The following is a 27,591-nucleotide window of genomic DNA, read 5'->3' as shown; positions in this document are numbered from 1 at the left end:
TATACCTAACAGAACTAAAAATAATTCCTTGGTATTATCGTTTATTATCTAGTCTATGGTCAAATTTCCCATTGTTTCAAAATACTACCTTTGAGTATCACAGTTTATTCAAATCAGGATCCAAATAAGGCACACACACATTACAGTTAGTTATTAAGTCTCTTAAATCTGTTACAATCTTTTAATTGTTTTCATGCCATTGACTTGCTGTGAAAATCAGGTTCAGGGGGCCCCAGAGAATGTCCCACATTCTAGATTTGTCTGCTTCTTCAGTGTCATCTGATTTGTTTCTCTATTTCATGGACCCTGGGCATTAACCCTAAAAGCTTGAATAGATTCAGATTTAACTTTTTTTTTTCTTGCAAGAGTATTTTGTAGATGATCCTTTGTACACTATGAGTAAGACCACCAGAATTTTTGCCTCCTGATAGGGTACAGGACCAGGAGGCACAAAAAGTCCAGTGGTGGTGATTGATCTGTGCTTTTAAGTGACGAGAGCCTGATTTCTCCACTGTAAGATGAACGGTTTACCCATTGACGTTCTTGGCCTGAATCAATTGTTTCATTAGCAGTTACAGAATGAAGTTGTTTTCTATCATTCTCTGTATTTATTACCTAGAACTCTAAAAAGAACCTCCCTCATGAACTAAAGCTATTTGGTTACTTTGAAATAGAGATTGTCTTGGAAAGGTAGGATGAATGTTCAGTTCTTTCTCCTTTGATTGCCATTTTTCAGAGTAAGAAGTTAACATTTGTTCTTTAAATTATAATTTAAAAATAGGTGGTAGTTAAATCTTGCCTCATGAAGTAAGTATGGATTGATGTGGTAAGCATGGGCAGCACTTTCAGAGAGGGGGTCTACAAATGACTTCCCTCCAGCCATGAGAATGGAATAGGAGGATCCTGTGGGATGAGGGCAAGGGGAAGCTGTCGCCCTGTTTTCTCTACTGACATCGCAGACGGGCTGTGGAGGGGGAGCGGGTGAAGACTTCATACGTGACTGGCAAGTTTTCGTCTTCCCATCTGCCTCAAAGTGGCAAATGGGGAAGCCCCTGAGCCCTCTGTCTGTATCTTTCCTGCCTGCAGACAGTGGAAATTTGACTGTGAGATGCTAGCTCGGTATCGACAGGCCCTGGAGACAGCCGTGAACCTCTCTGTTAAACACAGCCTACCGCCACTGCCGGGCCGCACCCTCTTGGTCTATCTGATGGATGCGGGTGCAGACAGGATCCTTCCCAAGAGCAACCCACAAGGGGTAAAAGTATAAACAGGTGGGGGTGATTGGTAGGATGCTGGGAATCCTGAGAGGCATCCTGTTCCCGACCTGGATCTCCCATGCAAGCCCTCAGGACTAATTGGCTTCCTGACATCAGACCTTGGTTCCTATGGACAATTCCTAGAATGTGGTCTCGAGCCTGTTCATGGATTATATCAGTAACTTTTCACATTTGGCTGGTCCTTAATACTCTCTAATTTCTGTCACCAAAATATGCATCACTTCCACCTCCTTACATCCCATTGTTGAATTTGGGTGGGGACCCTGGCCCTTCTCTACCTTCCTTCCCTGTCAGCTCTTCCTGGGGGCTGCTGAAGCTGTCCTTTCTTCATTGGGGACTTTGCCCACTTTTCCCCAGCCAGTGGAGACATTGGCCCCCAGGGCAGGGCTGGACAGAGGTGGATTTTAAAGCAGGGGAGCCTTACTTCACTCTGATGCTTGTCCAATCAGCCCCCTCTGAACTACGTGCTGCTGCTGATTGGGATGATGGTGGCTCGGGCAGAGCAGGTGGACCTTTTGCTGTGTGGAGGAAGCACTGTGAAGGCTGTTGCGATTAAGGCAGAAGAAGGTATCCTGAGGACTGCCACAGATCTCCAAGCTCAAGTCCAGGTTGGACCCCCACCCCCACCATGCAGACATATATGAATGGACAGAGGCCTGGAAACAGCCTGATTAGTCAGGAAGGGCTTGGATATACTCAGTTCTGAGGATTTCCCGAACAGACTGTAATGTTTGTCACTTACTGACCGTCTCCTATGCAACCACGTGACATGAGTCTCTTTCCTTCAGGAGTTGGATGAAAAGTATGAATGGTCCCTGCCTACTTTGGGGAAGCACTTGCTGTCCCTGGCTACCCAAAGGGTCCCTGTGAGTACTGCCCAGTCCCTGAGAAACCCCGTCCTCCCCTACATTTTCCTCCACACAATGTATCTCATTTCTCAAAGCTTCCTTGCAAGCTATGCACAATACCCTGCTGGCTGCAACCCCTAACTCAGGGTATGCTGGTAGATATTTAACAACCAGCAATCTGGAAACATAAGTCTTGGTTAATAGCATTTGCTAATTTCCATGGTGTAAATACGCCTTCCATGGCTGATCTCAAGCTACCAACTTGCTGTCAGTGAACACAGAGTTGGGAGGAGGTGCTCAGGAGCACACGTTTATATAGTATTCCCACAATATAGATAAAATAGATGTAAGTAAGGTCAAGAGTAGATAATGGTGAAATGTAGTAAAATAATTAGGAAGTGATGACTTTTTAGTGTCTATTACCTTTGTGTTTAATATATTCAATTGTAATCTTACACAATTTAATATTTAATGGCGGCCATGCTTAACAGCTGGCTCACAGAATTCCTAAAAGTTTGACAGTAAGTTCTTGTGAGCCTGAATTAGCCAGCTTCACACTATCACTACCTCAAACTCTATTTTTTATTAAAAATTAAAAAAAACTTTATATACTTTTTAAAGGTTACTTTCTATATGCAATTATTATAAAATACTGGCTATATTCCCTATTGTACAATACATCCTGGAGCTTATTCTTACACCCAATAATTTGTACCTCCCACTCCGCCACCCCTACATTGCCCCTGCCCCTAAATGGTAACCACTGGTTTGTTCTCTGTATCTGTTGAGTCTGCTTCTTTTTTGTTTTATTCACTAGTTTGTTGTAATTTTTAGATTCCACAATATAAGTGACATTATACAAAATTTGTCTTTCTCTGTCTGACTTATTTTGCTTAGCATAATGCCCTCCAGGTCCATCATGTTGCTGCAAATGGCAGAATACCATTCTTTTTTGTGGCTGAGTAATATTCTACTGTATATATACACACCTCATCTTCTTTATCCAGTCACCTGTTGCTGGGCACTTAGGTTGCTTCCATATTTTGGCAATCCCACACTCCGCTTTGATGCCCCTCAAGTCAGAGTATAGTGGCTTTTTCCAGCCTAGGTGCTCTCAGGAAAGGCTGTTTCCACCCCACTCCGAGTCCTCCTGACCTCCTAGTTCTGAGAGATCTCTTCTCTTGATGTCCTGAGCTCTTTGCCACCTCTGCTATCCCTCTGTTCCTGGTCTCAGCCCCTCTCCTTTCGTCTTACAGGTGGACAGGGTCATCGTCTTTGGCCAACAGATGGATGAGAAATCGATAAATGCGGCCAAACAGCTTTTCTGGCAGCACGTGAATCCGAAGTGCCTCTTTGTTGGTGTTCTCCTGAGAAGGACGGGATACCTGTGAGGGCGCTCGCACTCCTTCCCCAGTGCCAGTGGAGAGTGATCCATGTTTCCTGCCTACCCCACTAAAGCTCAGGACACTCCCACTCACCAGGCCCCTCCCCGTTTCTGCCTCTTACCTCTGTTGTGGTTCATGTGCTGGAACCTTCCCTGAAGCCTTCAGCCTGGCTCCGTACCCCTTTGTGATGGTCCGCCCCAGTCCCAGCCTAGCACTGAACTCTAGTAAAAGTGCAGAGGTGGGGTGTCCATCCTGGAGTGTTAGGGGCAGTGGCCCTGTGTTCTTGGCACTGATTCTGACCAGTAGTGGCTGCTTCTTCCTTTGCCAGATATCAAGATATGAATCCCAATGATGTGACTCTCTCAGGCTGTACTGATGGGATACTGAAGTAAGTACAGGATGGACACTGAAGAGGCTGGGGGCTTTGTTAGAACATCTTTTAGAGATTATCTGTGGCCTCTGCTCCATTCACTTCCTTTTTTAAGCGAGATAAAAGTTTATTCCTTCTTTATAGCTGTCTAGGCATGGCAACAACAGTGTTACAGAGACCCAGGCACCTTCTATCTTGTTGCTCTACCATCTTCAAATACTCTGCTTCCACCTCATAGTTCAAGATGGCTGCTCCAGCTCCGGCCATCATTTTTGTATTACATCTAGTAGGAAAGGAGAAAAGGGGACATGGGAGATTGTACTGTTTGCTTTTAAGGGAATAACTCAAGAGTTGGTCACGTCACTTCTGTTTGTTCTCTGTGGCCTCTGTTCCGTTCCATTTCAGGGGAAATCCTATGTTCACTTTATTTACTTATGCCAAATCTAACAAACTCTTAACTTTCTCTTTCTCTCTACCACTAGGCTTCACATTTACTTGTTTTCTCCCCTGCCTTTTCCTTTGGATGCCACACATTGTCCCCCACTCCTGTTAGGAAGCCTCATGCACTTCCCTCCTTCTCCAGGGAGCTTTCACGGCTGGTACAGGGCTGATCAAGCCCAGACTGGCATGACCTTAATTTTTACCCCTTCTTTCAGCCCAGTTGCCCCTGGCCCAACAGAAAGCCTATAATAGCCACGCACACAGCAGAAGGGGCTGTAACTGGGTTTCTTCTCTGTCCCTTCATTCCTGTGATTCTGCTGTCTCGCTGATATCCAGTCTACACTTACTGTATATTGTCAACTTGTTAAGCAGCCCCACTTCACTGGGTGGCCTAATTTAGCCATATCTTTGTCCTCGGCCCTCTTGGAAGATCTTCCTGAGTCTCCGCTATTTCGCTCTCACTTATTTTGTCGCTCTTTATGTCAGGTTCATCGCAGAGCGTGGGGCCTCCCGCCTTCTAGAACATGTAGGCCAAATGGACAAAATATTCAAGATTCCGCCTCCCCCAGGAAAGACAGGGGTCCAGTCTCTCCGGCCACTGGAAGAGAATACTCCAAGCCCCCTGGCTCCTATCTCCCAGCTTGGGTCAGTCTGTGTTTTGGCCTTTGTGAGTTGGGAGGGGCTTCTGTAGGAACCTGGAGAAATGGGTGCCTGCGGTTCTAGCTGTTGAGATGCTGCTGCTTGTATTCACTGAGGTCTGTGTCCTCTTCCCCAGGCAGGGGTTTCTTGAACACAGGAAATTGTCTGATGGTGAGCACACACCCCCTTTCTCTACTAGGGAAAGGGGGTTAGAATGTGAGGCGGGCAGCAGGCACTGGGGACATACAGCCAGGGCTCAGGCAGAGGGCTTCAGGGCGCAGGCTCTGGCTCTCCCATCCTGGCTCTGCCAAATAGTCGCTTGAAACGTGGGCTAGTTGCTTGATGTCTTTAGCTGTAGTTTCTTGATCAGTAAAATGGAGATGATGATTGTGCTCACCTCATAGTGCTGTCGTGAGCATTTCACCGGCAGATAGTAGGTGCATAATAATTGTTGCTGACACAGGATGGGTGCATGAGACATGGCAAGTGGGGTTTAATTTCCAGGGCCCTGCATTTGAGGTGCTAAGCAGGGTATTCTGGGCCCATGCTCAGTGCAGAAGAGCGGACACAGCCCCATCTGTGGAGCTGGGCTGTGGGGCTGACCCCTAGTTTGCCCGCAGATGGCGCAGCATCCGGCTTTTCATTTCCTCCACCTTCCGGGACATGCATGGGGAGCGGGACCTGCTGCTGAGGTCCCTGCTGCCCGCACTGCAGGCCCGAGTGGCCCCCTACTGCATCAGCCTTCACGCCATCGACCTGCGCTGGGGTGTCACTGAGGAGGAGACCCGTCGGAACAGGTGTGGAGGTCACAGGGAAGAGGGGCTGGGTCGCGGTTGAGGGGCTTGAGAGATGGAACTGGTGTGGGCAGGGTTGGGGCTGCGAGGATGGCTGAGGGCTGCGGGCAGGAGGTTGCTCCTTGGATGCTGTCAGCTGTGAGCCAGGACTCCATCTCCCTGACGCGGTGTCCCCCTAACCATCCTGCAGACAACTGGAAGTGTGCCTCGGGGAGGTGGAGAACTCGCAGCTGTTTGTGGGGATCCTGGGCTCCCGCTATGGCTACGTTCCCCCCAGCTACAGCCTCCCTGACCATCCTCACTTCCGCTGGGTAAGTCAGACAAAACTGGAACAGGATCTGGGGAGGAAACAAAGGTTGGGGTGGGGGTGAGAGAAGCCAACGTGTGTTCAGAACCCTGGGACTATGCACAGGCAGACCCTTGGGACTTGAAACAGGCAGATGGTTCTGTGAGTGACCAAGTCCTAGATGAGGGAATTCCTTTGAGAGATACCTGTGGCTTGGCTCTGGGATGTGAGAAGTAAGCGGTAGGTCTGTTTAGGTTTTGCTATCAGACAGCCGGGTTCTGATCTCTCTTCTGCCATTGTGAAAAACAGTTTAGAGTAATCTAGCCTCAATTCTTCATATATTGAGAAGAAACAATGACATCTATATTGTAAGGTTATTGTGAGAATTAGAAATCTATTTAAAAAAATGCTCAACCTGTAATAGGCATTCACTGAACGTTGAGCTATTAGCTGCATTCTGTTGGCTTGTGTCTGGAGGGAGAGAGGCGCGTTACTGAGATGAAGGGGCCCTGGCGTCTTGGCAGGTCTCACGGAGGGGCTAGTGTGACCAGCACTAGCCCGCCTGCTCTCTGCCCTCTCCTTGCAGGCCCAGCAGTACCCTTCAGGTCGCTCTGTGACAGAGATGGAGGTGATGCAGTTCCTGAATCGGGGCCTCCGCCTGCAGCCCTCTGCCCAACCTCTCATCTACTTCCGGGATTCCAGCTTCCTCAGGTACCTTCTGTTGCCTCCGGGCCTCGGCCTCCGCAGAAGGCCAGACTGGCTTAGTGGACATGTCTTCCCTGCCCGACAGTCAGAGTATCAGAGGGGGGCTTGGAAGAGAGAAACAGGGACCAGAGAGCTTGCCTTGCAGCACCAAAGCAGCCTTGTAACTGAAGTCGGGAGATCTCCAATTGAGTTTCAGGGAATTACAGCCAGGTCTGGTGGTTGGAGGTAGAGAGAGGCTGGGGTCTGAGTCCAGCTCCACTCTTGGGGTATCTTTGGTGGTCAGCTCTGTACCGGATGCCTGGAAATCTGACTTTACTTCTGAGTCTGAAGAGGCTGCACTTCGGATCTCAGAACTGAAGAGCTACCTGAGCAGACAGAAAGGGATCACTTGTCGCAGGTGAGCTGGGAGAGGGGGAGCGCACCTGCAGGGAGAGATGGGAGGGGGACCAGGCCTGCTCTGACTGCTTGTGCTTGCTTTGCCCACAGATACCCCTGTGAGTGGGGTGGGGTGGCAGCTGGCCGGCCCTATGTTGTAGGGCTGGAGGAGTTTGGGCAGCTGGTTCTGCAGGATGTATGGAGTATGATCCAGAAGCTTTACCTCCAGGTCAGTAGGAGTGCTGGTGGCCAGGGGAGTGGACTAGGGGAGGGAGGTCCGGATAGTCCTGGGCGAGAAGTAACTTGGTGGGAGCTCTGTGAATTTTAGGCCTGGGGTCCTGAGGAGCATGGAAACATAGATATTCACTTTCCCATGTGCCCTCAGCCTGGGGCCCAGCCAGAGCAGCCAGCATCCATCCCAGATGATGATGTGGTCCAGGCCACCTTCCAGCAGCTGCAGACCCCACCGAGTCCTGCCCGGCCGCGCCTTCTTCGGGACACTGTTCAGCAGCTGATGCAGCACCAAGGGGGCCTGAGCCTGGTGACCGGACAGTCGGGACAGGGCAAGACTGCCTTCCTGGTACAGTCTCAGAGGCCTGGGAGGGAGGGACGGCTGTGTGAGCTGAGGAAGGACCCAGGGAGCTTGTGCGTGTGATATGTGACTATGTTTTCTGTCCTCTTCCCATGCAGGCGTCCCTTGTGTCGGCCCTACAGGCTCCTGATAGGGCCACAGTGGCCACCTTAGTCTTCTTCCACTTTTCAGGGGCCCGCCCTGACCAGGCTCTTGCCCTCATCCTGCTCAGACGCCTCTGTGCCTATCTGCATAGCCGGCTGCAAGAGCCAAGTGCTCTCCCCAACACCTACCGGTGTGTTTCCCCCCATTAGTCCAGCCTTGTGGGTACCACGTGGCACCACCCCTGCTGACCCTGGTCCTTCCCTCCATACACAGGGGCCTGGTGTGGGAGCTGCAGCAGAGGCTGCTGCCCAAGGCTGCTCAGTCCCTGAAAACTGGCCAGCCTCTGGTGCTGATCATCGATGGGGCTGACAGGTTGGTGGACCAGCACGGGCAGCTGATCTCAGACTGGATCCCAAAGACCCTTCCCCGGGTGAGTGTGAGAAGAAGGTGGGGGTGGGATGCAGTAGGGAGGGAGGGGCCTCTCCAACGGTGTTCTCCTCCTTTTCCTTCTTCATCTCTTACCCTGTTGCCCAAATACCCCAGTGGGTGCACCTGGTGCTGAGCGTGTCTAGTGATTCAGGCCTGGGGGAGGCCCTAGAGCAGAGCCAAGGTGCCCGCGTGGTGGCCCTGGGGCCCCTGGAGCCATCTGCCCGGGCCTGCCTGGTGCGAGAGGAGCTGGCTCTGTACGGGAAGCGGCTGGAGGAGTCACCTTTTAACAACCAGGTTGGACATAGGCCAGGCATGGTCGGTGTGCGGGGTGTGTCTGGGAGCTGGGAGGACCCTGGGACCAACTCCTCCACTTTCTCAGGAACTCTGTGCCAGGGGGAGTTGTTAATAAGATAACTGTGATTCTCTATATAATTATATCACCCAATCCTTTCCCCCAGTGAATGGCCTCTCCAGGGCCTGTCTGGGCGAGGTGAGGAGGAAGCTGTGGTTGCCGAGTGGGGTTGGCCGAACCCCGGGGTTTCCCTGAGAGCAGGGCGGGCTGGGCAGAGCCATGTAGGGAAGGGATGGCCATGTCCTGAGGCAGTGCCATGGATCTCTGCCCTGGTGGGGGCTCTCGGAGGAGACACTGCCCACAGTGGGATTAGTGCCGGGGTGGAGGGCAGGGCGGACGGCTGGCTGTGTGCAGGCTCTGGTGCTCGCCCTGAGTCCTCTGAGTCTCGTCAGATGCGGCTGCTGCTGGTGAAGCGGGGCTCAGCCCTGCCGCTCTACCTGCGCTTGGTCACCGATCACCTGAGGCTCTTCACGCTCTATGAGCAGGTCAGTTGAGGATGTAAGCCTCACTCCTCAGCCAAATCCTAATCCCGCTTCCCATTCTCCATTCAGCCTCTTTCGTCCCCGTCCCTCACTTTCTCCCACTCTCATCCTTTGCCACCTTGTGATCACCCTTCCCCATCCTCACCACCCCTCACACTGAGTTTTTCTTTCCTTTTCCTCCCTTCCCACCACTTCTCCTGCTGCCCCTCCCTGACCCACAACCAAAGCTGTGTTTCCCCATCCGCTCACTGACCACAGCCCCTCCTCCTCCTCTCCCAGGTGTCCGAGAGACTCCGGACCCTGCCTGCCACCGTCCCCCTGCTGTTGCAGCACATCCTGGGCACCCTGGAGCAAGAGCATGGCCCCGATGTCCTTCCTCAAGCTCTGGCCACTCTTGAGGTCACACGCAGTGGTCAGTGCTTGGAATGGGCTTGGGTTGGATGACCTTGGTTGTATTTGGGTCTCAGCAAGCAGTGCAAGGAGGGACTAGGTGTCATGGGGATGGGTGCGCTGTGTGGTTTAGGGCCTCAGAGAACTTGGGTTTTCAGGTCTGACTGTGGACCAATTGCATGGAGTGTTGAGTGCGTGGCGGATGCTGCCCAGGGGGCCCAAGACCTGGGAAGAAGCAGTGGCTGCTGGTAACATTGGGGACCCTTACCCTATGGGCCCGTTTGCCTACCTCGTCCAGAGTCTGCGCAGGTACGGGTGCCCCCAGCTGAGCTTCCACTGACTTCTTGTGTCTCCCTGTCTTTGAGCCAGGGCCCCATGTGAGCCTCTCTCCTTCCCCTTCCCTCGGGATAGCCCCGACACCTGTCTCCTAGACCCTGAATGGCTGTCACTCAGGTTGCCACTGTTTGAGGTGGGAATGGGAACCCACAGCTGTGCCAGGATGCTCACTGACAGGACTCTTCCCTCTTCTTTGCTGCCTTCTCCCCCCAACACGGGGTCAGGTTGCTAGGGGAGGGCCCCCTGGAGCGCCCTGGCGCCCGGCTTTGCCTCCATGATGGGCCCCTGAGAACAGCGGCTAAGTGTCGCTATGGGAAGAGGCGGGAGCTGGAGAAGATGGCGCACATCCTCATCGCAGGTGACTGCAGCCTTGTTAACCCCGGGCGCTGAGCGCAGGGCCTGGGCCTGGAGGCCAGGGTCACCCACTTGGGGCTCCCCATCGGCTGGCCCCTCGCCACCCCAGCGGGTGGGTGGCTCTCTCTGTAGCCTGAGGGATGTGATCTTTGAAGATGCTTCAGGGCCCAGCCCGTTTCAAGTCTGTTCCTGTGACCCACACCTGCAGCTCAGCTCTGGAAGACGTGTGACCCTGATGCCTCAGGTGCCTTCCGAACTTGCCCTCCTGAAGCTCTGGGAGACCTGCCTTATCACCTGGTTAGTCCCCAGATCCTATAGGCAACTTCTCCCAAGGAATGGCTTTTGGCTGTTCTGCCGTCTCCTCCTTGACCACCACCACCATTTCCACCACTGTTAACCCTCCACCCAAGCTCCCTCTACCTTTTTCCTTTCGGTTTTCCTGCCTTCCCCCTTCAGGTCCTTTGTCCCAGCTCCTACGACTACATCTTGGCAGCACAGGCAGGGTGCAAGACTGGACTGTCCCCCTCACCAGCCTCATTACATCCCTAATGAATCCAATCTGACTTTCCCAGCTCCAGAGTGGGAACCGGGGCCTTCTTGCAAAGTTCCTCACCAGTCTCCATGTGGTAGCTGCACACTTGGAACTGGGCCTGATCCCTCGGCTCCTGGAGGCGCATGCCCTCTATGGTGAGATGAGTTACTGAGTGGCATCTTCTCTGAGCTCTGGGCTCCTGGGAGCGTGGGAGGCCTGCTCAGAGTGAGATATAGTAGAAAGCACAGTTGAATTTCTATTCCAAACTGAGAATGCCAAGATGTTAAGCAAGTGATTCTTAGGAGACCTTTTGCTTGGGTCTCTTGAACCAGCGGTTCACGCGTTTTATTTAGTGGGTATAAAATTACTTGGGAAACTTGTTTAAATTGCTAATCCCACGGTCCCCAGATTCTGGTTCCCTAGGTCTGGAGGGAGGCCCAAAGCTTTGTACTTTTAAAGGATGTTCCTGATGTGGGACCAGAGGGCCAGACCTTGAGACTTACCATTTTAGACCCATCATATGGTTGACTTGGTGCTGGGGTTAATGGGGGTCCCACTTGCTCCCAGTGACATGGTACCTCTCTTCTATAGCTTCCTCAGTCCCCGAAGAGGAGCAGAAGCTTCCTGAGGCTGATGTTGCTGTATTTCACACCTTCCTGAGGCAGCAGGCTCCAGTCCTCAGCCAGCACCCACTGCTCCTGCACCAGCAGGCCGCCAACCAGCCTCTGGACTCGCCACTTTGCTGCCAGGCCCGCCAGCTCTCCCAGCGATGGCACCTCCAGCACACGCTACATTGGCTTAACAAACCCCAGACCCTGGGGCGCCAGCAAAGGTAAAGCCCTTGACCCCAGATGCTGGCAAGCCTACCAAAGAGCACGCTGCAGCCCTCTCTCAAACTGGAGAAAAAAAGAACAGACTGGAATCACCGAGAAGAGGGGGACTCAGGCTCAGAAATGCAGAAACGAGTTCCTGTCCGCTTCCTTCCCCTTCATTCCTCCTTTCCTCCCTTTCTTGCTGTTTTTCCCCTAGCTCCAGCCTGTCCCTGGCACTTTCCTCAGCCCCCACGGCTGTGGCCTTCTCCCCCAACGGGCAAAGAGCAGCTGTGGGCACTGCCAATGGGACGGTTTACCTGTTGGACCTGAGAACCTGGCAGGTAGGGCCCTAGACAAGCCCAGCCCACCCATAGCACCTGCTGGATTCACAGCTTTACTTCCTTCACATCAGATCTCAAGGGCTTGGTCAAAAAATCCTTCCCACTGCAAATATTTGCTGTCTCCCTTCCACTCAAGGCACTGTACTAAGCAGAGCAAGGAACACAGAGCTTAGGACATTGTCTCTGCCCACCAAGCCTCAGTTTTGTTGAAAGTTAAGGCATACAGGGTGAAAAAGGAACCAAAACACAGCCATGTGACATAGATGAGAGCTGAGTGAGCACTTACTGGAGGACGTAGGTTGGAGATGGGCAGGCATTCCGGGCTGAGTGAGGAGCCTGAGCAAAGACATTGGGGAAGGTTTCCTGTAAACTGCTGGGGATGATCACAGCAGAGGGGGCTTAAGGGAGGGTGGTAGAGGTTAGGCTGGGGAGGTGGGCCCACTGTCACAGCCGTTCTCTCCTAGTCCACCTGTATCACCCCCCCCATATATATGCATGTGTATAGTGTCATTCCTTCCACAGACCCATCAAAATCTGTGACTTAGGGATACATATGGGGTTTGAAGTTGGGGAGAAGATGTGACCTCACTTGTATCATGAGGTCCCACTTGAACCTGAGCTGGGCCTAGGTCTGAAGGGGGCCCAAAGCTTTGCACTTGTAACAGGTGGGCCCAGAGGGCCACTTTCTGAGATGCAGGCAGGGAATGTGACGAGACAAGGGCCTAGCAGCCCTTCTTGCCATTGCCTCCTTCCTGGTTGGGGCACGGAGTGACTGGACACGGGGTGGTCAGGGGAGCACCCTGAGTGTGCTTTTCCTGCTCGCTGTCACAGGAGGAGAGGTCTGTGGTGAGTGGCTGTGATGGGGTCTCCTCTTGTTCGTTCCTCTCGGATGATACCCTCTTTCTTACTGCCTTTGATGGGATCCTGGAGCTCTGGGACCTGCAGCATGGTTGCCGGTAAGTGCCACTCCCCACTTCTCTCCCCACCCTGCCCTGTGTCTCCTTGTTGGAAGCCCAGGGGAGGGCAGAGGGGAGGGAGCCTGTGGCTCTGACGCTGTCTCCCTGGGGTAGGGTGCTCCAGACCAAGGCTCACCAGTACCAGGTCACTGGCTGCTGCCTGAGCCCAGACCGCCGGCTGCTGGCCACCGTGTGCCTGGGGGGATGCCTGAAGGTAATAGCCGGGGGCCGGGGGCCATGCTGGTGGAAGTGGCCCCACGCGGAGTCAGCCCTGTGACGTTGCTCTCTCAGTGGGGCAGAGGCTCTGACTGCTTACCTGCTGAGGGCAGGGGACTGGACCAGGTGGCCCCTGAAGCTCTGGGATGGAGACACTCAGGCATCTGTATTCAGACTCTGATTCCTCCTCCCTTTCTCGCTCCTCCAGCTGTGGGACACAGTCCATGGGCAGCTGGCCTCCCAGCACACCTGTCCCAAGCCCCTGAACTGCATTGCTTTCCACCCAGAGGGGCAGATTGTAGCCATTGGAAGCTGGGCTGGCAGCTTCAGCTTCTTTCAGGTGGACGGGCTCAAAGTCACCAAGGTGAGAGGTGCCAGTAGCCCTGGAGGAGGGAGCACAGGAGGGTGGGAGTAGAAGGTGGGGAGTGACAGACACCTGCATCCTGTGTCACTCTGGGTTTGGGTGGAGAGCAGGCCCTGACATTCCACTTTCTACCTCCCCACGCAGGAACTGGGAGCCCCGGGAGTCTCTGTCCGTACCTTGGCCTTCCATGTGCCTGGGCGGGTTGTGGCTGTGGGCCGGCTAGACGGGATGGTGGAGCTGTGGGCCTGGCAAGAAGGGGCACGGCTGGCTGCCTTCCCTGCCCACCACGGCTTTGTGGCTGCTGCCCTTTTCCTGCGTGCGGGCTGCCAGTTACTGACGGCCGGAGAGGATGGCAAGGTCAGGTGACCGAGGGCTGGTGGTGGGCAATGAGGAGGGGGTGGCAAAGGTGTGGGGATATTTGGGTGAGGACGGGGCCTTTGTTGGGGAGACTGGGGGAGCTTGGCTGGTGCGAGCTACAGGGAGAAGGGTGTGGGTGTGTGCACAACAGCTCTTGGGAGATGAGAGACAAGTCTATGGAAGGAGGACTTTAACGGGGGAGGGGTAGGGCAGGCTGTCTTTAAGCCCCTTTCTTTGCCCTCAGGTTCAGGTGTGGTCCGGGTCTCTGGGTCGGCCCCGTGGGTGCCTAGGTTCTCCCGCTCTCTCTCCTGCCCTCTCCGTGGCTCTCAGCCCAGACGGTGATCGTGTGGCCGTTGGGTACCGAGCAGATGGCATTCGAGTCTACGGAATTCCTTCAGGTACCAGAGGGAGAAGGGCTGGAGTGTTTGAGCTTTGGAAAAAGCCTCCATGCCCACCCCAGTCCTCTTCCCAAGCATCTTACACTCTTGTCTCTCATTCTCTAGATTCCCAGGGGGCTCAAGCACTAGACGTGGCAGTGTCTGCACTGGCCTGGCTCAGCCCTAAGGTGTTGGTGAGTGGTGCAGAAGATGGGACCCTGCAAGGCTGGATGCTCAAGGGACACTCCCTTCAGGCCCTCTGGCTTTTGTCCAGACACCGGAAGCCCGTCCTGGGACTGGCCACCTCCCAGGAACTCTTGGCTGCTGCCTCAGGTACAGCTGGCCAGCAGGCAGGGTTGTGAGTCACTGTTTATTTTAAATAAGCTAACATCTGTCTTCAATTTATATGTATGTGTGTACATGAAAATACGCACCTATATAACTTTATTTTACAATTTTAAAGTGCTTTTAAAAGCATTTATCTTGCAGTCACTTGAAACTGTTTCTTCTTATTCTTTAACCCTGATTCTGGGACCTCTTTGTAATCCTTGTGACCCTTTGAGTTTCTGCCCAGTGGGAGATTTTGCTGTGTCGAAGGATGGGTTTCCCTTAGGAGGAGAGAGAGAGAGATGTTGAGGTGAAAATGTAGACTGGCCTTCGTCTTCCCTAGATAGGAGGCACTTTAGAAGAGGAAGGGAGTGGGGTGCAGTGGGGAGTTAGAAAGAGACAGCTACAGAGCCAGAGCTGGGAGTGCCTGGCATTCCTGTCCTGCGTCCTCACAGGATGACTGACTCTTGTCCAGGGCGTCCCACAGCCTGTGACTCACAGCGTCCCTCCCTTGGAGCTGTGCCCTCAGACATCATCCTCAGCCTCCATGATCGCCTTTGTCTTTGACCTCCCAGGCTGGTCTCACTTCCTCTTTCAGGACATCTTCCTCTCCCCCTTTTTCCAATGCAGAGGATTTCGCTGTGCGGCTGTGGCCCCGGCAGTTGCTGACACTGCCACAAAAGGCAGAAGACTTTCCCTGTGGCACTGAGCTCCGGGGACACGAGGGCCCCGTGAGCTGCTGTAGCTTCAGCACTGATGGATGCAGCCTGGCTACTGGGGGCAGGGATCGGGTGAGCCGCGAAAGGATGCAGCCCTTGTGCCCCGTCCCCCTGCTCCCCCGAATGCTCTGGTCCAGTATTCCAGAGCAGCTCGTTTCCTGCTGCTTCCTCCGACTTTTGCTTTGTCAGACCTCCTGTGCTGGATCTGTCCACCCTCCTTCCTTGATACTCCCTCTTTTCTTGAAACGTCTCACCTAAAATGGCCCTGGTGTTCTACCTCCATCCTGCGGTCCTGACGGCTCCCTCTCTTGGGACCCACCAGAGTCTGCTCTGCTGGGATGTGAGGACACCCAAAGCCCCTGTTCTGATTTGCTCCTTCTCTGCCTGTCACCGAGACTGGGTCACTGGCTGTGCCTGGACCAAAGACAACCTCCTGGTGAGTGAAGGGGCGGGGGTGGCACAAAGCTCAGCAGGGTTCCTGGGGAAGATAACACTCCCCACCCCATCCTATTCCTAACCCTCATTTATAATGTAGTATTATATGGTATTAATATAATTTTCCAGCACCCAATATAATAGCTAACGTTTTTTTTTACCACTTAGTATATGCCAGACACTGGGCTAAGCTCTTAACATGTATTGCCTCATTTAGTCTTTACAACACCCTGTAAAGAGCTGTTATCTCTATTTCATAGACATGGATGTTGAGCTCAGATAGATTAAAGACCATTTCCAAGGTCATGTAAGGGAAGAAGCTGAGCCTGTAGACTTTCTCATAAGAAAGCCTATGCTCTCAACAAGAACACAGAACTGTCTCTGCAAGAGCTTAGGATGCCCTGTCCCTGCAGGTAAAGGGAACTGCTGTGATTTCTTTGCTCGTAAAGCAAAAATGAATCTCAAATTATGCCCTCAGGGATGGGGAAGCCTAGTTTCCGATGCAGGGTCTCTGTTGTTCTCAAAAAGAAATAAGAGTATCAGTTTTGAATAGACTAGTCATAGTCTGCCCTGCCCCAACTTCTCGGCAGCCAGATCTTTCCATGGTGTTGCAGACTTTTCATCTTTGTTTCTTGACTGACACTACGTTAGTAACAAGGACAATAGCTGCTCTTTATTCAATGCTCACCGTGTACCAGGCTGTGTGCTAAGTGCTTTACATAGATGCGTCAGCCCCCATCAGAAGGTACACTGTCATTATCCTGGTCGAATAGAAGAGAAACCTGAGGTCCAGAGAGATGAACTTGCCCTAGGTCACAAAGTAATGAATGGTGGCACTAGGATTTGAACCCAGCACGGCCCTTGCTCTTAATCACAAGTCTTACTGCCCTCCACCCTGTATACAGAAGTGCTAGAGGGATGCTGGTAATTCGACTCCTCTACCCTCTGATTCTGAAGGTCTCCTGCTCCAGTGATGGCTCTGTGGGGCTATGGGACCCAGAGTCCAGACAGCAGCTTGGTCAGTTCCTGGGTCATCAGAGTGCCGTGAGCGCCGTGGTGGCCGTGGTGAGAAGGCAATGGGGAGCTCACCGGGGGTCTCTGGGAAGGCTAAGGGGGGTTGGGAGACTCGATGCACTGGGTATCTAATCCCCAAAGTGAAAGAAGTATAAACAGTGCGATGCTTGCATCTGGATTAGAGCAGATTTAGGGTATTGAGACTGAGAGTTGGTGGGAGGGGAGGGAGAGCGTAAAAACACAGCATGTCAGTACCACGACCCTGTGGCAGGGTTGCGGTCCTAACTCCCAGCCCGACTATCCCAGGGTTGTCCTCATTCTTTGACATCTTCTAAGCCCTGAATGCTCAGCCCACACCTCTGTGGGGGGAGTCATGATTCCCATGTCCAGCTCAGTGTGACTCTTCTCTGATCCTATGCTCTGGGGCAGGAGGGGCATGTGGTATCTGTCGGCCGGGATGGGACCTTGAAAGTGTGGGACCATCAGGGTGTGGAGATGACCAGCATCCCTGCTCACTCTGGACCCATCAGCCACTGTGCGGCTTCCCTGGAGCCCCGGACAGGTAATGACGTGTCAGCCGCCTTCCCTTCCCCACTGCGTCTTCCCGTCACCCCTTCTTCTGACTCAGTCTCTGCGTCTCGTCAGTCGGCCAGCCGGAGTCGGAGCTTCTGGTGGTGACTGTTGGATTGGATGGGGCCACACGGTTGTGGCATCCACTCTTGGTGAGTTCCCCAAGAGGACGGGGTAGGGGGAAGTGGAGAGGATGTAGTTGGGACCGTCTGACCTGTCAGCTCCCCCCGTCCCACTTCCATCCTTCCCTCCTAGGTGTTTCAGACACACACCCTCCTGGGACACAGTGGCCCAGTCAGTGCGGCTGCTGTTTCCGAGACCTCAGGCCTCCTGCTGACCGCCTCAGAGGAGGGCTCCATACGGCTCTGGCAGGTCCCCGAAGAAGCAGGCAAGTGAGGCGGAGAGAGAGGCAGGGTGTGAGAGGGGGGTGTGTTAGCAGGACCAAGATGACCAGGTGTCGCCTGATATCCTCCTGTATCCCAGCGGTGGTCCAGCTCATGATCAGTCACTTCCTTTCTTCTCCAGATGACACATATATACCCAGGAGTCCTGCAGCCGTCACTTCTGTGGCCTGGGCCCCAGATGGTTCCATAGCAGTGTCTGGGAATCAGGCCGGGGAACTAACCTTGTGGCAGGAAGCTAAGGCTGTGGCCACCGCACAGGTAGGTTGGGTCAACCCCAGTCCTTTGTTGATGTGAATTCTGCCCGGGCTGTGTGTCTGATGATCTGTGTGGGGTTAGAGGCTGCATAGATGGAGGGGAAAGAAGGTTCATCCTAAGTCCTCAGAAATACTGAAATAGACTTGTATTCACTAGGCTCCAGGCCCCATCAGTGCTCTGCTCTGGTCCTCAGCACACACCTTGATTGTTGTCAGTGCTTATAACCAAGTCAGCGAGTGGCGAGTGGTACTCCGGATGGATTCAACTCCCAGACATTTCAGGTGAAATGAGGCGGCTGGGTTAATGGATATAATTACACCTGCAATTTTGCTCAGATTACCCTTCTCTACTTCTGAACTAGGTCAACAGGATGTTAGTTAGTAAGCAGGATAAAGTCCCCTGCGAAATTGTTTTCTGCTCCTGGTCCTGTCAATTTATTTAATAATTATCAAGTGCCTACTTTTATGCTAAGCTCTGGGCCAGGCAGTATGAACCAGATTGGAATTAATTTTTAATTGAGGAAGCTCACAGTAGAGAAATGTGCATATAAGTAAACTGCCAACAATATGCAGAGTGATTACTGCTGTAATAAAGATATAAATATAAAATTCCTGGGGCTGCAGAATTTAAGAAACTTACTATTTATGAAAGAGTTGCTATTTGAGGTTGTACTTAAAGGATGAGTAGGAGTTTTTTGGACCAGTAAGGGCAGAGAAGGCAGCATTAACAAAAGGCATGGAGGCATGAGAGTGCATGGTATATTCTGAGTCTAGCCAAGCCTTTGGGTTCTTGGTGGGAGTTGGGGGTGGGAGGTGGGGAATTAGATTGAAAAGATAAAACTGGGGCCAGGCTGTAGAGGGCACAGGGTTAAGAATTTCGAGCAGAATAATTATCTGAATTTTAGAGAGAGAACTCCAGTGGCCAAATTAGGGTGGATAGTAGTAGAGGGATCCTAAAGGTACAACTGTTGCTATAGCCTGGGGAGGACACAATGTGGGTTCTGACCTGGGCGGTGGGGGTGAGAAGAGGGGTAGAGATTCAGGCATGTGCTGCAAATAGAATCCACAGTGCTCATCGATCAGTAGGAGGTCAGGAGGAAGGGACAAGAATGTGAGAGATTCCTACTTTGTGCAAGTGAGGTGATGGTATGATAAATGCTAATGTAAGAAAAGCAGGCAAAGGAACAGAATTCGCAGCGAAAGTGATGCATTTTGTTTTATACTTTACTCCTGAGGAATTCATGGGGAATTGAGGTGCCTGAGAGAGGCGAGCTAAAGTAGGATCTGTCTCTGTCCATGTACCTTTTTTGAGCTACAGTCTTTACCTGAACCAAGTTCTGCAGGAGGACCTAGGGTTCCTGACAGGTGTCAGCCTGGCCCCTGATGGCCACTCCCTCATCTTGGCCAAAGCGGATTTGCAATTACTGCACATGAAGCTGGGGGATGCTCCCTCTGTAATCTGGTAAGATCCAAAATGCTGTTTCCTCTCGGGTTGGAGAAAGAGGAAAAGTGGGTTAGTGGTTAACCCGAGGTTGGTTCTAAATTAGAACAAACACTGGGGTCTTGCAGAGAAGGGTTCCTGGGTTCAGTCGCTTTCTTTCTTGTAAACCAGGAGTGGCTATTCAGACCATCCTATGATGCTGTCCATCCACCAGGACTATGGTGTGTTTGTCCTGCAGTCAATGCACCTTAGAGTTTTTTCTCTCTCAGTAAGTTCTGTTTGGGTGTGTGTTAAAACAAATATTTGTTCAGGATCACTATTTTAAAGCCGTGGGGCCATGATGGAGGATAAGAGGAAGGAAGGGAAAGGCTCCCAATCTTCTCTTCCTTCAGCTGGAGCAGCTCTGGTTCAGAGCATGCTATAATGGGTTTCCTTGTAAGATGTCATTGATACAGAAAAGGATTCTACTGTTTAAAAGAATCATGGGAGTGGGGAGGGTGTAGCTCAGTGGTGGAGTGCATGCCTAGCATGCACAAGGTCCTGGGTTCAATCCCCAGTACCTCTGTTTAAAAAAATATATAATAAATAAACCTAAATTACCTCCCCCACCATAAAAAAGTTAAATTAATTAATTAATTAATTAACAAAAAAGAATCATGGGAAACCATAAACATAATTTTCTTAATTGCATTTTTTTCATGTCTCTCTTGTCTTGCCACTGTACTAGCAGTATTTGGAACAGTACAGACATATCTCATAGGCATTATGATGGATGAAAGAAGCCAGACATAAAAGAGTATATATTACATGATTTCACTTAAATGAAGTTCAAGAACAAGCAAAACTAATTTCTGGTGACAGAAGTCAGAATATTGTTAGCTCTAGGGGTGGTGGTACGCTGATGTTAACTGGGAAAGGTTATGAAGGCAGCTCTCCAGGGTGATGGAGATGACCTGCATCTTGATCTGGGCAGTGATTGCATGGATGTATACATGTGTCAGATTTTATCAAGATGTCCATTTAAGGTTTGTGTACTTTCCTGTAGCTAGTTTACCGCTTAAAAAACTCCTGACCAGCCCAGAGCAGAAAAGAGTTGCTTTGTCTGGGCAGCAGTAATTGCTATGAATAGGCGAAACAAAATGATCTATCCTTTCACAGAGGCGAAAGGAATCAGGAAAGTTTGAAGAGTGCATGGAATTTAATCTGAATTTAGAGAATCCTAGTAAGACCCTCATATCGGTAACTCAGGCCAGACCTGAATCTGGTGAGTGTGGATGGGAGGGCCTGAGGAATCTGGAGATTGCCTGGGGGAGGAGAGTGGATACTTCGAAGCCTGAAACCTAACTCTGCCCTTGAAATGGCAGAGTCCTCATTTTTGTGTGCCAGCTCTGATGGGATGCTGTGGAACCTAGCCAGATGCACTGCTGAAGGAGAATGGACCACAGATAATATCTGGCAGAAAAAAGTAGAAACTCCAGAGACAGATCCATCTATACCTACTGACATCTGGCCAACAGTCCCAGCCCTAAATACGCGGCAGCGCAGAAAGGTGAGCTTGAGGGAAAGGGCACAATACTGGGGAGGAGGCTCTAGGTCCGGCCCAGCAGACTTCCGTGCTTCCTGGACTGAGGAGGCCCACTGAGAACTCACCATACCTCATCCTTTTCCTCTCTGAGATTCACACAGGCCCTGTCACAGCCCTCCACGTGCTGCCTGAGTTGCTGGTGACAGCTTCAAAGGACAGAGATGTTAAACTGTGGGAGAGACCCAGTATGCAGCTGGTAAGTGTGTGTGTGTGTAAGGAGGGCTGAAGGGATGTCATAGAGCAAACTTGGGATAAAAAAGGGCAAAAGATCAAAATTCTGTTTTCTTCTATCCTTCTTGCAGTAGTGTGCAACTAACACCTGTTTCTAAACAAAAGTTGTTAGTGCAAAGAGAAAAACAAGTTAGTAAGTAGGCGCCAGGTTTGGAGCCCTCACCTCCCGTTTTTGTTCCCGTTGTAGCTGGGCCTGTTCCGATGCGAAGGTGCAGTGAGCTGCGTGGAGCCTTGGCTGGGTCCTAACTCTGCCCTGCAGCTCGTGGTGGGAGACACACAGGGCAACGTATACTTTCTGTCCTGGGAATGAAGACGTACTACTCAGGGCAAAGAGACCACTTGTGCTAGAGATGCAAAGCCAGAAGACGCCAGTGGCTACTTTCTTTCTCTGATTATATAAAATAAAATGTCAGAAAACCTCAAGTGCAGTCCTGCCTGTGTTCTCCTGTGGATTTGGACCAAGAAGGAAGACTATGGATGTTCTGATGTTTCTTTCTGATGTAACGTTAATCTTTCCTAGAACTGCAAGAAAGTGAACCAGATCTTTAATAGATATTCTTTGGATTCTGGTGTCATTTGCTGGCCCCAGGACCCTAAGATAACATTCCTACCAGGGGGAGGAATGAAAGTGATGTTGACCAGCACTTAGTTTGAATAGAGATTCGAAGACCTCTCACCTGTTCAAGAAAGAGGAAGAGAAGGAACGGTGGCTCAGCTGTGCCGCTGGTCAGGGCTGGAAAGAACCGGGTTAGAACTAGGACGATGCTAGGTTCCTCTCACAGAAACAGCCCCATCTGCCCGGAGCTACCTGCCTGGATGGGAGTGAGGAGCCAGGGCTCTGAAAGCACGGTGAGTCTTCTGGCTTTCCCAGCCTCTGACAGAGCAGCGGTGGCCGCTTGACTTGCAAGCATGAATCAGTATGATAATTTGCATTCTGGGAAGAGATCATAAAGGGGTATGCCTCTCAAATTGATGTTCACAAAGATTAAAATGGGTTGAAAGGTGAAACAGTGCCCACACGTGGACTAACCATGGACTGTGATCCTTTCAAAGTTCTGGAACCTTATTTTCCTATAGTTCTATTTTATGGGAGAGGAAGTTCCCTGAGGCCCTTTCTACAGGTTAAGGAAAGGCTAAGAGTCTTTTGTATCCAGGAGTTCAAGGACTTGTATATGATAAGCCAGAGCTATTACAGGATTTTTATCCTGGGTTAGTAGGGTTCTCTCAGAGAAATACCATTGCACTCTGGTCTAGAAATGAGTTTTCAGGATTCAGGGAGCTGAGAGGGTACTTAGTTTTGTTCTTACTTTGCCCTGATTCCGATTTTACATCGAGAAATCACCCAAAGGTCTTCACCTGATTTCTACCAATGCCTTGTGTTCTCTCTCAGCCAGAGGATAAAGACGTAGGAATGACATCAGCTGATAAGTCTTTATCATAGTTCGTGCGTCTATCTTTTCTCATGTGCCTCATGCAAGGGCTCTAAATATACCTTCTAGACTACCTCCTCCACGTGTACCTTGTGACTAGAAGTTCAAGTTAAGGTAATTTGAAATTTATGATTCATAATACTATCCAGAATTGCTTCAGAGAATCTTGGCATAGCGTCATCCCGAAAGTCCCTGGTTTCAAACTTTTGCCTTTTGTTCCCCTGAAAGCATGGGCTGAGGACAGGAGGAAGCCCTCGATGTCTGTCTTCTGTGCTCTAAAAATTCTACAAAAGCACCCAGCTGCAGCCTTGTTGGTCAGGTCCACTTGAAGGGTCAGTTCTGTCTTTCTTATCTTGGAGATACACAGCGAGGTCATAGGATAATTGCTGTGAGTGAAGATAGGAACAGATTCTAGGTAACAGTAAATATGTACCCAAGGGAGTTGAAGAGAAAATCACTTTGGGTTTTCCATGAAATGTTTTCTGAGTTCTTATCATTAAACAGAATCTCAGTGTCTCCCAGGGCCTGGACGAGTTCCACAATATAGCCACTGGACTGCAGGGTCAGCGGACATTAGAACAGTCTTTTCTTCTCTTACTCATCTATTTACAAAAGCACATTTTCATAAGCCAAATTTTTAATTTTTAACATCTGTTTTTACACATCTATCTGGCACAATCTGGTTTTTTAATCTAGAGCAGATCTGCTCACAGTTTGGTTTGTGGACTAGTGCCAGTCCAAACATTGTTAATGGTTTATTTTCCTAGTACTTCATTTTTATTATATTTTACAAAAGTATTGTTCAATGACAGGTCAGAAATTAAAACAAGGAAACAAACAACTGGTCCTTCATCTCAGAAGTTCTGAGAAGCACTACTCTAGAAAGACTGGGTTTAAAAAGTAGCTTGAAATCATGGACTTACATAACAGGACTGCCTCCCTTTCCCCATCTGTAAAACAAGCATTATAGTTCCTATTTTGTGGGGATATTGTGAGGATTAAATGAGTTAAAATGAGTAAAACCCTTAGAACAGTTGCAGACACTTCCATGGGGAATGTTCAGGAAGTGCTAGCTAGACTGTGCTTTTACTTACCCACTAGTGCAAGTGTCACCTGTTACTCTTTCTCAAAACTGTCTTGGGGGTGGAGGGTATAGCTCAAGTGGTAGAGCACATGCTTAGCATGCATGAGGTCCTGGGTTCAATCCCCACTGCCTCCTCTAAAAATAAATAAACCTAATTAACCCCCCCACTTTCCAAAATAGAATAATTAAATAATACAATAATAAAGGGATAAAAATAGAAAAAAGTAAAATGTTAAAAAAAGTCTTGGTTATTAGCATACATTTATTCAGTCAGATGAAATATGGACTCAGTTCTTCAGTTTAAGAAATACATATATGGGGAGCTGTTAGAATTAAAAAAAAACCCCACCTGTTGGTTCTAGATCTTCTACCTGGAAATAAAACACATCACTTCCACTCATCTTACATCTGTGAACAAAGCAAGTCACATGGCTCTACCTAATGTCAAAGGGGAGGGAAGTATCATCCTACTGTGTATCTGCAAGAAGAACCAGGAACCAGATGCACAGTTATACCCCCAAAGAACCTGTGTTGATGCTTTTGCAGTAGACTGCCTCTTAATCCTTTCTTAAAAAAAAAAAAAAACATTTTAGATCTACAGAGAATATTCCCATGTACCCTTCTCCACCCAGCTTCCTCTAATGATAACATCTTACAGAGCTGAGAACTTAACATTGGTACGGCATTATTAACTGCACACGTGATTCGGATACTCCCAGTTTTTCCACTAATACCTGTATTTTGTTTCAGGGCCCAATGCAAGAATACCACGCTGAATGTAGTCATCATGGCTCCTTAGCCTAATCTTGCAACTGTGATGCCTTCTCAGTCTTTCCATAATCTTGACATTTTTGAAGAGCACTGGTCAGGTGTTTTGTAGAATGTCCCTCAGTTTGGCTTTCTCTGCTGTTTCCTCATAAATAGACTGAAATTACGGATTTAAGGGAAGAATACAAGAGGTGATGTGCCCTTCTTGTTACATCACGTCAAAGGCAGTGAGGTCACCATGACTTACTACTAGTGATGTTAACATTGATCACCTTTAAGGTTAAGGTGATGTCTGCCGGGTTTTTCTTAACTGTACCTTTTCCGTATTGTTTGTTAGAAGCAAGTCACTAAGTCTAGTCCACATTCAAGGGGAAGGGGATTACACCTCCAAGAGGGAGAGGTATCAAAGAATTTGTGGCAATCACCACAATCATCAATACATTTCGAGGTTAAGTTTTTTTAGACTATGCAAATACACTGTTTCATTGTTTTAGTATTCATCCATCAGTTCTGCCTGAGCAATTATTACTGTGATTTTCTAATGATGATTTTCTATTTCTTTCAACCCTTCTATATTAATTGAAATTCTTGTGAAAGGAATATTTATCCCTTCTTCTGCATTTATTTTTTGAATCAACGCATATCAGTATGGACTCATGAATGTCTATTTTACTCTTTGGGAGCCTGTTGCATTTTAAATACTCAAACGTCATAGTATGTATATTTCAATGCACCTTTTTTTGGCCACTATTTATATAGGAAAAATATATATCACAGAAATTCAGTAAAGCATTTTAAATGAAGATACAATTCATTTTCACCCTGTAGTTTTTAGTGGTCCAGTGGTTTTTAGTATATTCTAACACTGCAGCCATCACCACTAATTCCAGAACGTCTTCATCATCCCCAAAGGAAAACATTGCACCCATTAGCAATCACACTCCACTCACCCTTTCCTCTAGCCACTGGCAATCGCTAATTTACTTTTTGTCTTTATAGATTTGCCTTTTCAAGACATTTCCTATAAATGGAATTATACAATATTTGTGGCTTCTTTCACTTAGCATGTTTTCAAGGTTCATCCATTTGTAGCATGTACCAATACTTTATTCCATTTTAAAATAATACATAATATAATAATAAATAATAATACTATATAACAATAAATAATACAATATTCCATTGTTTATCCATTCATCAGTTGATGGACATTCTGGTTGTCTCTACTTTTTCTTCCTACTTTTTGTAAATTATAAATAATGTTGCTGTCAACATTCATGTACAAGTTTTTGTGTAAACATTTCTTTTCAGTTCTCTTCGTTATATACCTAGGAGTGGAATTGGTAGGTCACATTGTACCTCTACGTTTAACTAATTGAGGAACTGCCAAACTGTTCTCCAAAGAATCTGCACCATTTTACGTTCTTACCAGTAACATGTGAGGCTTCTAATTTGTCCACATCTTCACCACCACTTGTTCATCTTTTTTTGTAGCCCTGCTAGTATTTGTCAAGTGGTATCTCATTGTGTTTTTTTTCCTTAATATTTAATGATGTTGAGCATCTTTTCATGTGCTTATTATTGGGCATTTATATTTTTTGAGAAATGTCTATTTGGTTTTTAACTGGGTTATTTGTCTTTATTATTGAATTTTAAGAGTTCCTTGTTTATTTTGGATACTAGATCTTCATCAGATTATGACTTGCATGTATTTTCTCTCATTCTGTAAGTTGTCTTTTTTTTTTTTAAGAAAGTAAAGTGAGGATTTATTAAGGGAAAGACAGCACACTCTCAAGGAGAGAGTGGGCAGGCTCAGGGGAGCAGCTGCCTCTTTTTACTTTCTTGATAGTGTCCTTTGATGAACAAAAGTTTTGAATTTTGATGAAGAGTAATTCATTATTTTCTTTGGTTGATTGTGCTGTTGGTGTCACATCTCAGAAACTATTGCTGGGCCAAAGGTCACAAAGATTTCCACCTCTGTTTTCTAAGAGTTTTATAGTTTTAGCTCTTACATTTACGTCTTTGACACACTTTAATTTTTGCATATATTGTGAGGTAGTCTTCCAAGTTGATTACTTTGCGCATGGATATCCAAGTTGTCTTGGCATCATTTATTGAGAAAACTATCCTTTCCCCCTTTTAATAGTCCTGGCATCCTTGTTGAAATCAGTTGACCATAGATACATGTGTTTATTTCAGGACTCTCAATTTTATTGATCTGTATGTCATCTTTATGCCAGTACCACACTATCTTGATCATTACAGCTTTGCAGTTAAGTTTTGGAATGAGAAAGTGTGAGCACTCCAACTTTTTCTTTTTCAAGATTGTTTTGGCTATTCAAGATCGCTTTGCAATCCCATATGAATTTTAGGTTTGTCTTATCCACTTGTGCAAAACAGGCTGTTACACAGATTGTCTTTTCACTTACTTGAATCTTCTTAAATTTCTTTTAACAATGTATTATAGTTTTCAGTGTACAAGTTTTGTGACTTAGTTAAATCCACTAATTATTTTTTGATCCTATTATAAAGGGAATTGTTTTATAATTTTCTTTTCAGATTATTCATTGCTAGTGTATAGCGATACAATTGATTTTTGTATGTTGATTAGGTTGAAGGTCCCTTCCATTCTTCATTTGTTGAATGTTTATCGTGAAAGGGTACTGAATTTTGTCAAATGCTTTTTCTGCGTCCAATGAGATGGTCTTGTGATCTTTGTCCTACATTGGTTGACTGTCATGTGTTGAACCAAACTTGGATTTCTGCAGTAAATCTCACTAGGTCATGGTGTAGAATCCTTTTTATAGTTTGCTGGTTTAGGCTTAGTAGTATTTTTTTATATCTACATTCTTAAGGGATACTGGGGTATAGTTTTCTTTTCTTGTGGTATCTTTATCTAGTTTTAGTTTTATACTGCTTTATAGGATGAGTTGGGAAGTATTCCCTTCGCTTTCAGTTTTTGGTAAAGTACACAGTCTACTTCAGTTTTAACAGCAGCATAGTATTTCAATGAGACTATCTATATATATATATATATATATATATGTATGTATATAAAACTGGTTCCTTATCTATGGATTTTTTTGCATAGAACAATTCTGCAGTGACATCATCTATGCAAACATGTACCTCTGTAATTTTTAAGTTAAAGGGTGTACATTTTAAATTTTTGATCAATATTGGTAATCTGGTCTCTAAAGTTACAGGCTATTTTTTTCATTTCAATGACCTTCAT

At 48.6% G+C, this 27,591-nt stretch overlaps 1 protein-coding gene across 5 annotated transcripts in view; it reads left to right on the top strand.

The window, feature by feature from the left end:
- Positions 1–27,591, top strand: part of TEP1 (telomerase associated protein 1) — a 68,751-nt gene that overhangs the window by 14,477 nt on the left and 26,683 nt on the right. The window contains exons 13-55 of one of the 5 annotated variants that reach the window (XM_064485775.1): positions 1,087–1,255; positions 1,727–1,885; positions 2,066–2,143; positions 3,382–3,512; positions 3,839–3,898; positions 4,808–4,966; positions 5,581–5,757; positions 5,945–6,065; positions 6,627–6,751; positions 7,029–7,142; positions 7,232–7,349; positions 7,506–7,700; positions 7,811–7,986; positions 8,070–8,226; positions 8,340–8,519; positions 8,970–9,062; positions 9,339–9,471; positions 9,608–9,758; positions 10,010–10,143; positions 10,348–10,436; positions 10,712–10,826; positions 11,263–11,503; positions 11,701–11,824; positions 12,656–12,780; positions 12,895–12,994; positions 13,205–13,360; positions 13,505–13,717; positions 13,962–14,115; positions 14,221–14,427; positions 15,052–15,212; positions 15,463–15,576; positions 16,533–16,640; positions 17,019–17,151; positions 17,235–17,311; positions 17,415–17,547; positions 17,685–17,821; positions 17,975–18,099; positions 19,136–19,279; positions 19,430–19,526; positions 20,417–20,522; positions 20,623–20,807; positions 20,945–21,039; positions 21,262–21,923. In XM_064485775.1, the coding sequence (XP_064341845.1) occupies positions 1,087–1,255; positions 1,727–1,885; positions 2,066–2,143; positions 3,382–3,512; positions 3,839–3,898; positions 4,808–4,966; positions 5,581–5,757; positions 5,945–6,065; positions 6,627–6,751; positions 7,029–7,142; positions 7,232–7,349; positions 7,506–7,700; positions 7,811–7,986; positions 8,070–8,226; positions 8,340–8,519; positions 8,970–9,062; positions 9,339–9,471; positions 9,608–9,758; positions 10,010–10,143; positions 10,348–10,436; positions 10,712–10,826; positions 11,263–11,503; positions 11,701–11,824; positions 12,656–12,780; positions 12,895–12,994; positions 13,205–13,360; positions 13,505–13,717; positions 13,962–14,115; positions 14,221–14,427; positions 15,052–15,212; positions 15,463–15,576; positions 16,533–16,640; positions 17,019–17,151; positions 17,235–17,311; positions 17,415–17,547; positions 17,685–17,821; positions 17,975–18,099; positions 19,136–19,279; positions 19,430–19,526; positions 20,417–20,522; positions 20,623–20,807; positions 20,945–20,986 (5,716 nt within the window). In that variant the 3' untranslated portion in view covers positions 20,987–21,039; positions 21,262–21,923. Of the gene's footprint in view, positions 1–1,086; positions 1,256–1,726; positions 1,886–2,065; positions 2,144–3,381; positions 3,513–3,838; positions 3,899–4,807; positions 4,967–5,580; positions 5,758–5,944; positions 6,066–6,626; positions 6,752–7,028; positions 7,143–7,231; positions 7,350–7,505; positions 7,701–7,810; positions 7,987–8,069; positions 8,227–8,339; positions 8,520–8,969; positions 9,063–9,338; positions 9,472–9,607; positions 9,759–10,009; positions 10,144–10,347; positions 10,437–10,711; positions 10,827–11,262; positions 11,504–11,700; positions 11,825–12,655; positions 12,781–12,894; positions 12,995–13,204; positions 13,361–13,504; positions 13,718–13,961; positions 14,116–14,220; positions 14,428–15,051; positions 15,213–15,462; positions 15,577–16,532; positions 16,641–17,018; positions 17,152–17,217; positions 17,312–17,414; positions 17,548–17,684; positions 17,823–17,974; positions 18,100–19,135; positions 19,280–19,429; positions 19,527–20,416; positions 20,523–20,622; positions 20,808–20,934; positions 21,040–21,261; positions 21,924–27,591 lie in introns of those variants that run through there. The other 4 variants (XM_010990229.3, XM_031453380.2, XM_064485776.1 and 1 more) reach the window with 4 other exon arrangements.

Source organism: Camelus dromedarius, chromosome 5 (genome assembly GCF_036321535.1).
Source record: "Camelus dromedarius isolate mCamDro1 chromosome 5, mCamDro1.pat, whole genome shotgun sequence".
NCBI lineage: Eukaryota > Metazoa > Chordata > Mammalia > Artiodactyla > Camelidae > Camelus > Camelus dromedarius.
Note: the sequence above shows the minus strand (reverse complement) of the source record. Positions and strands in the feature narration are given on the sequence as shown.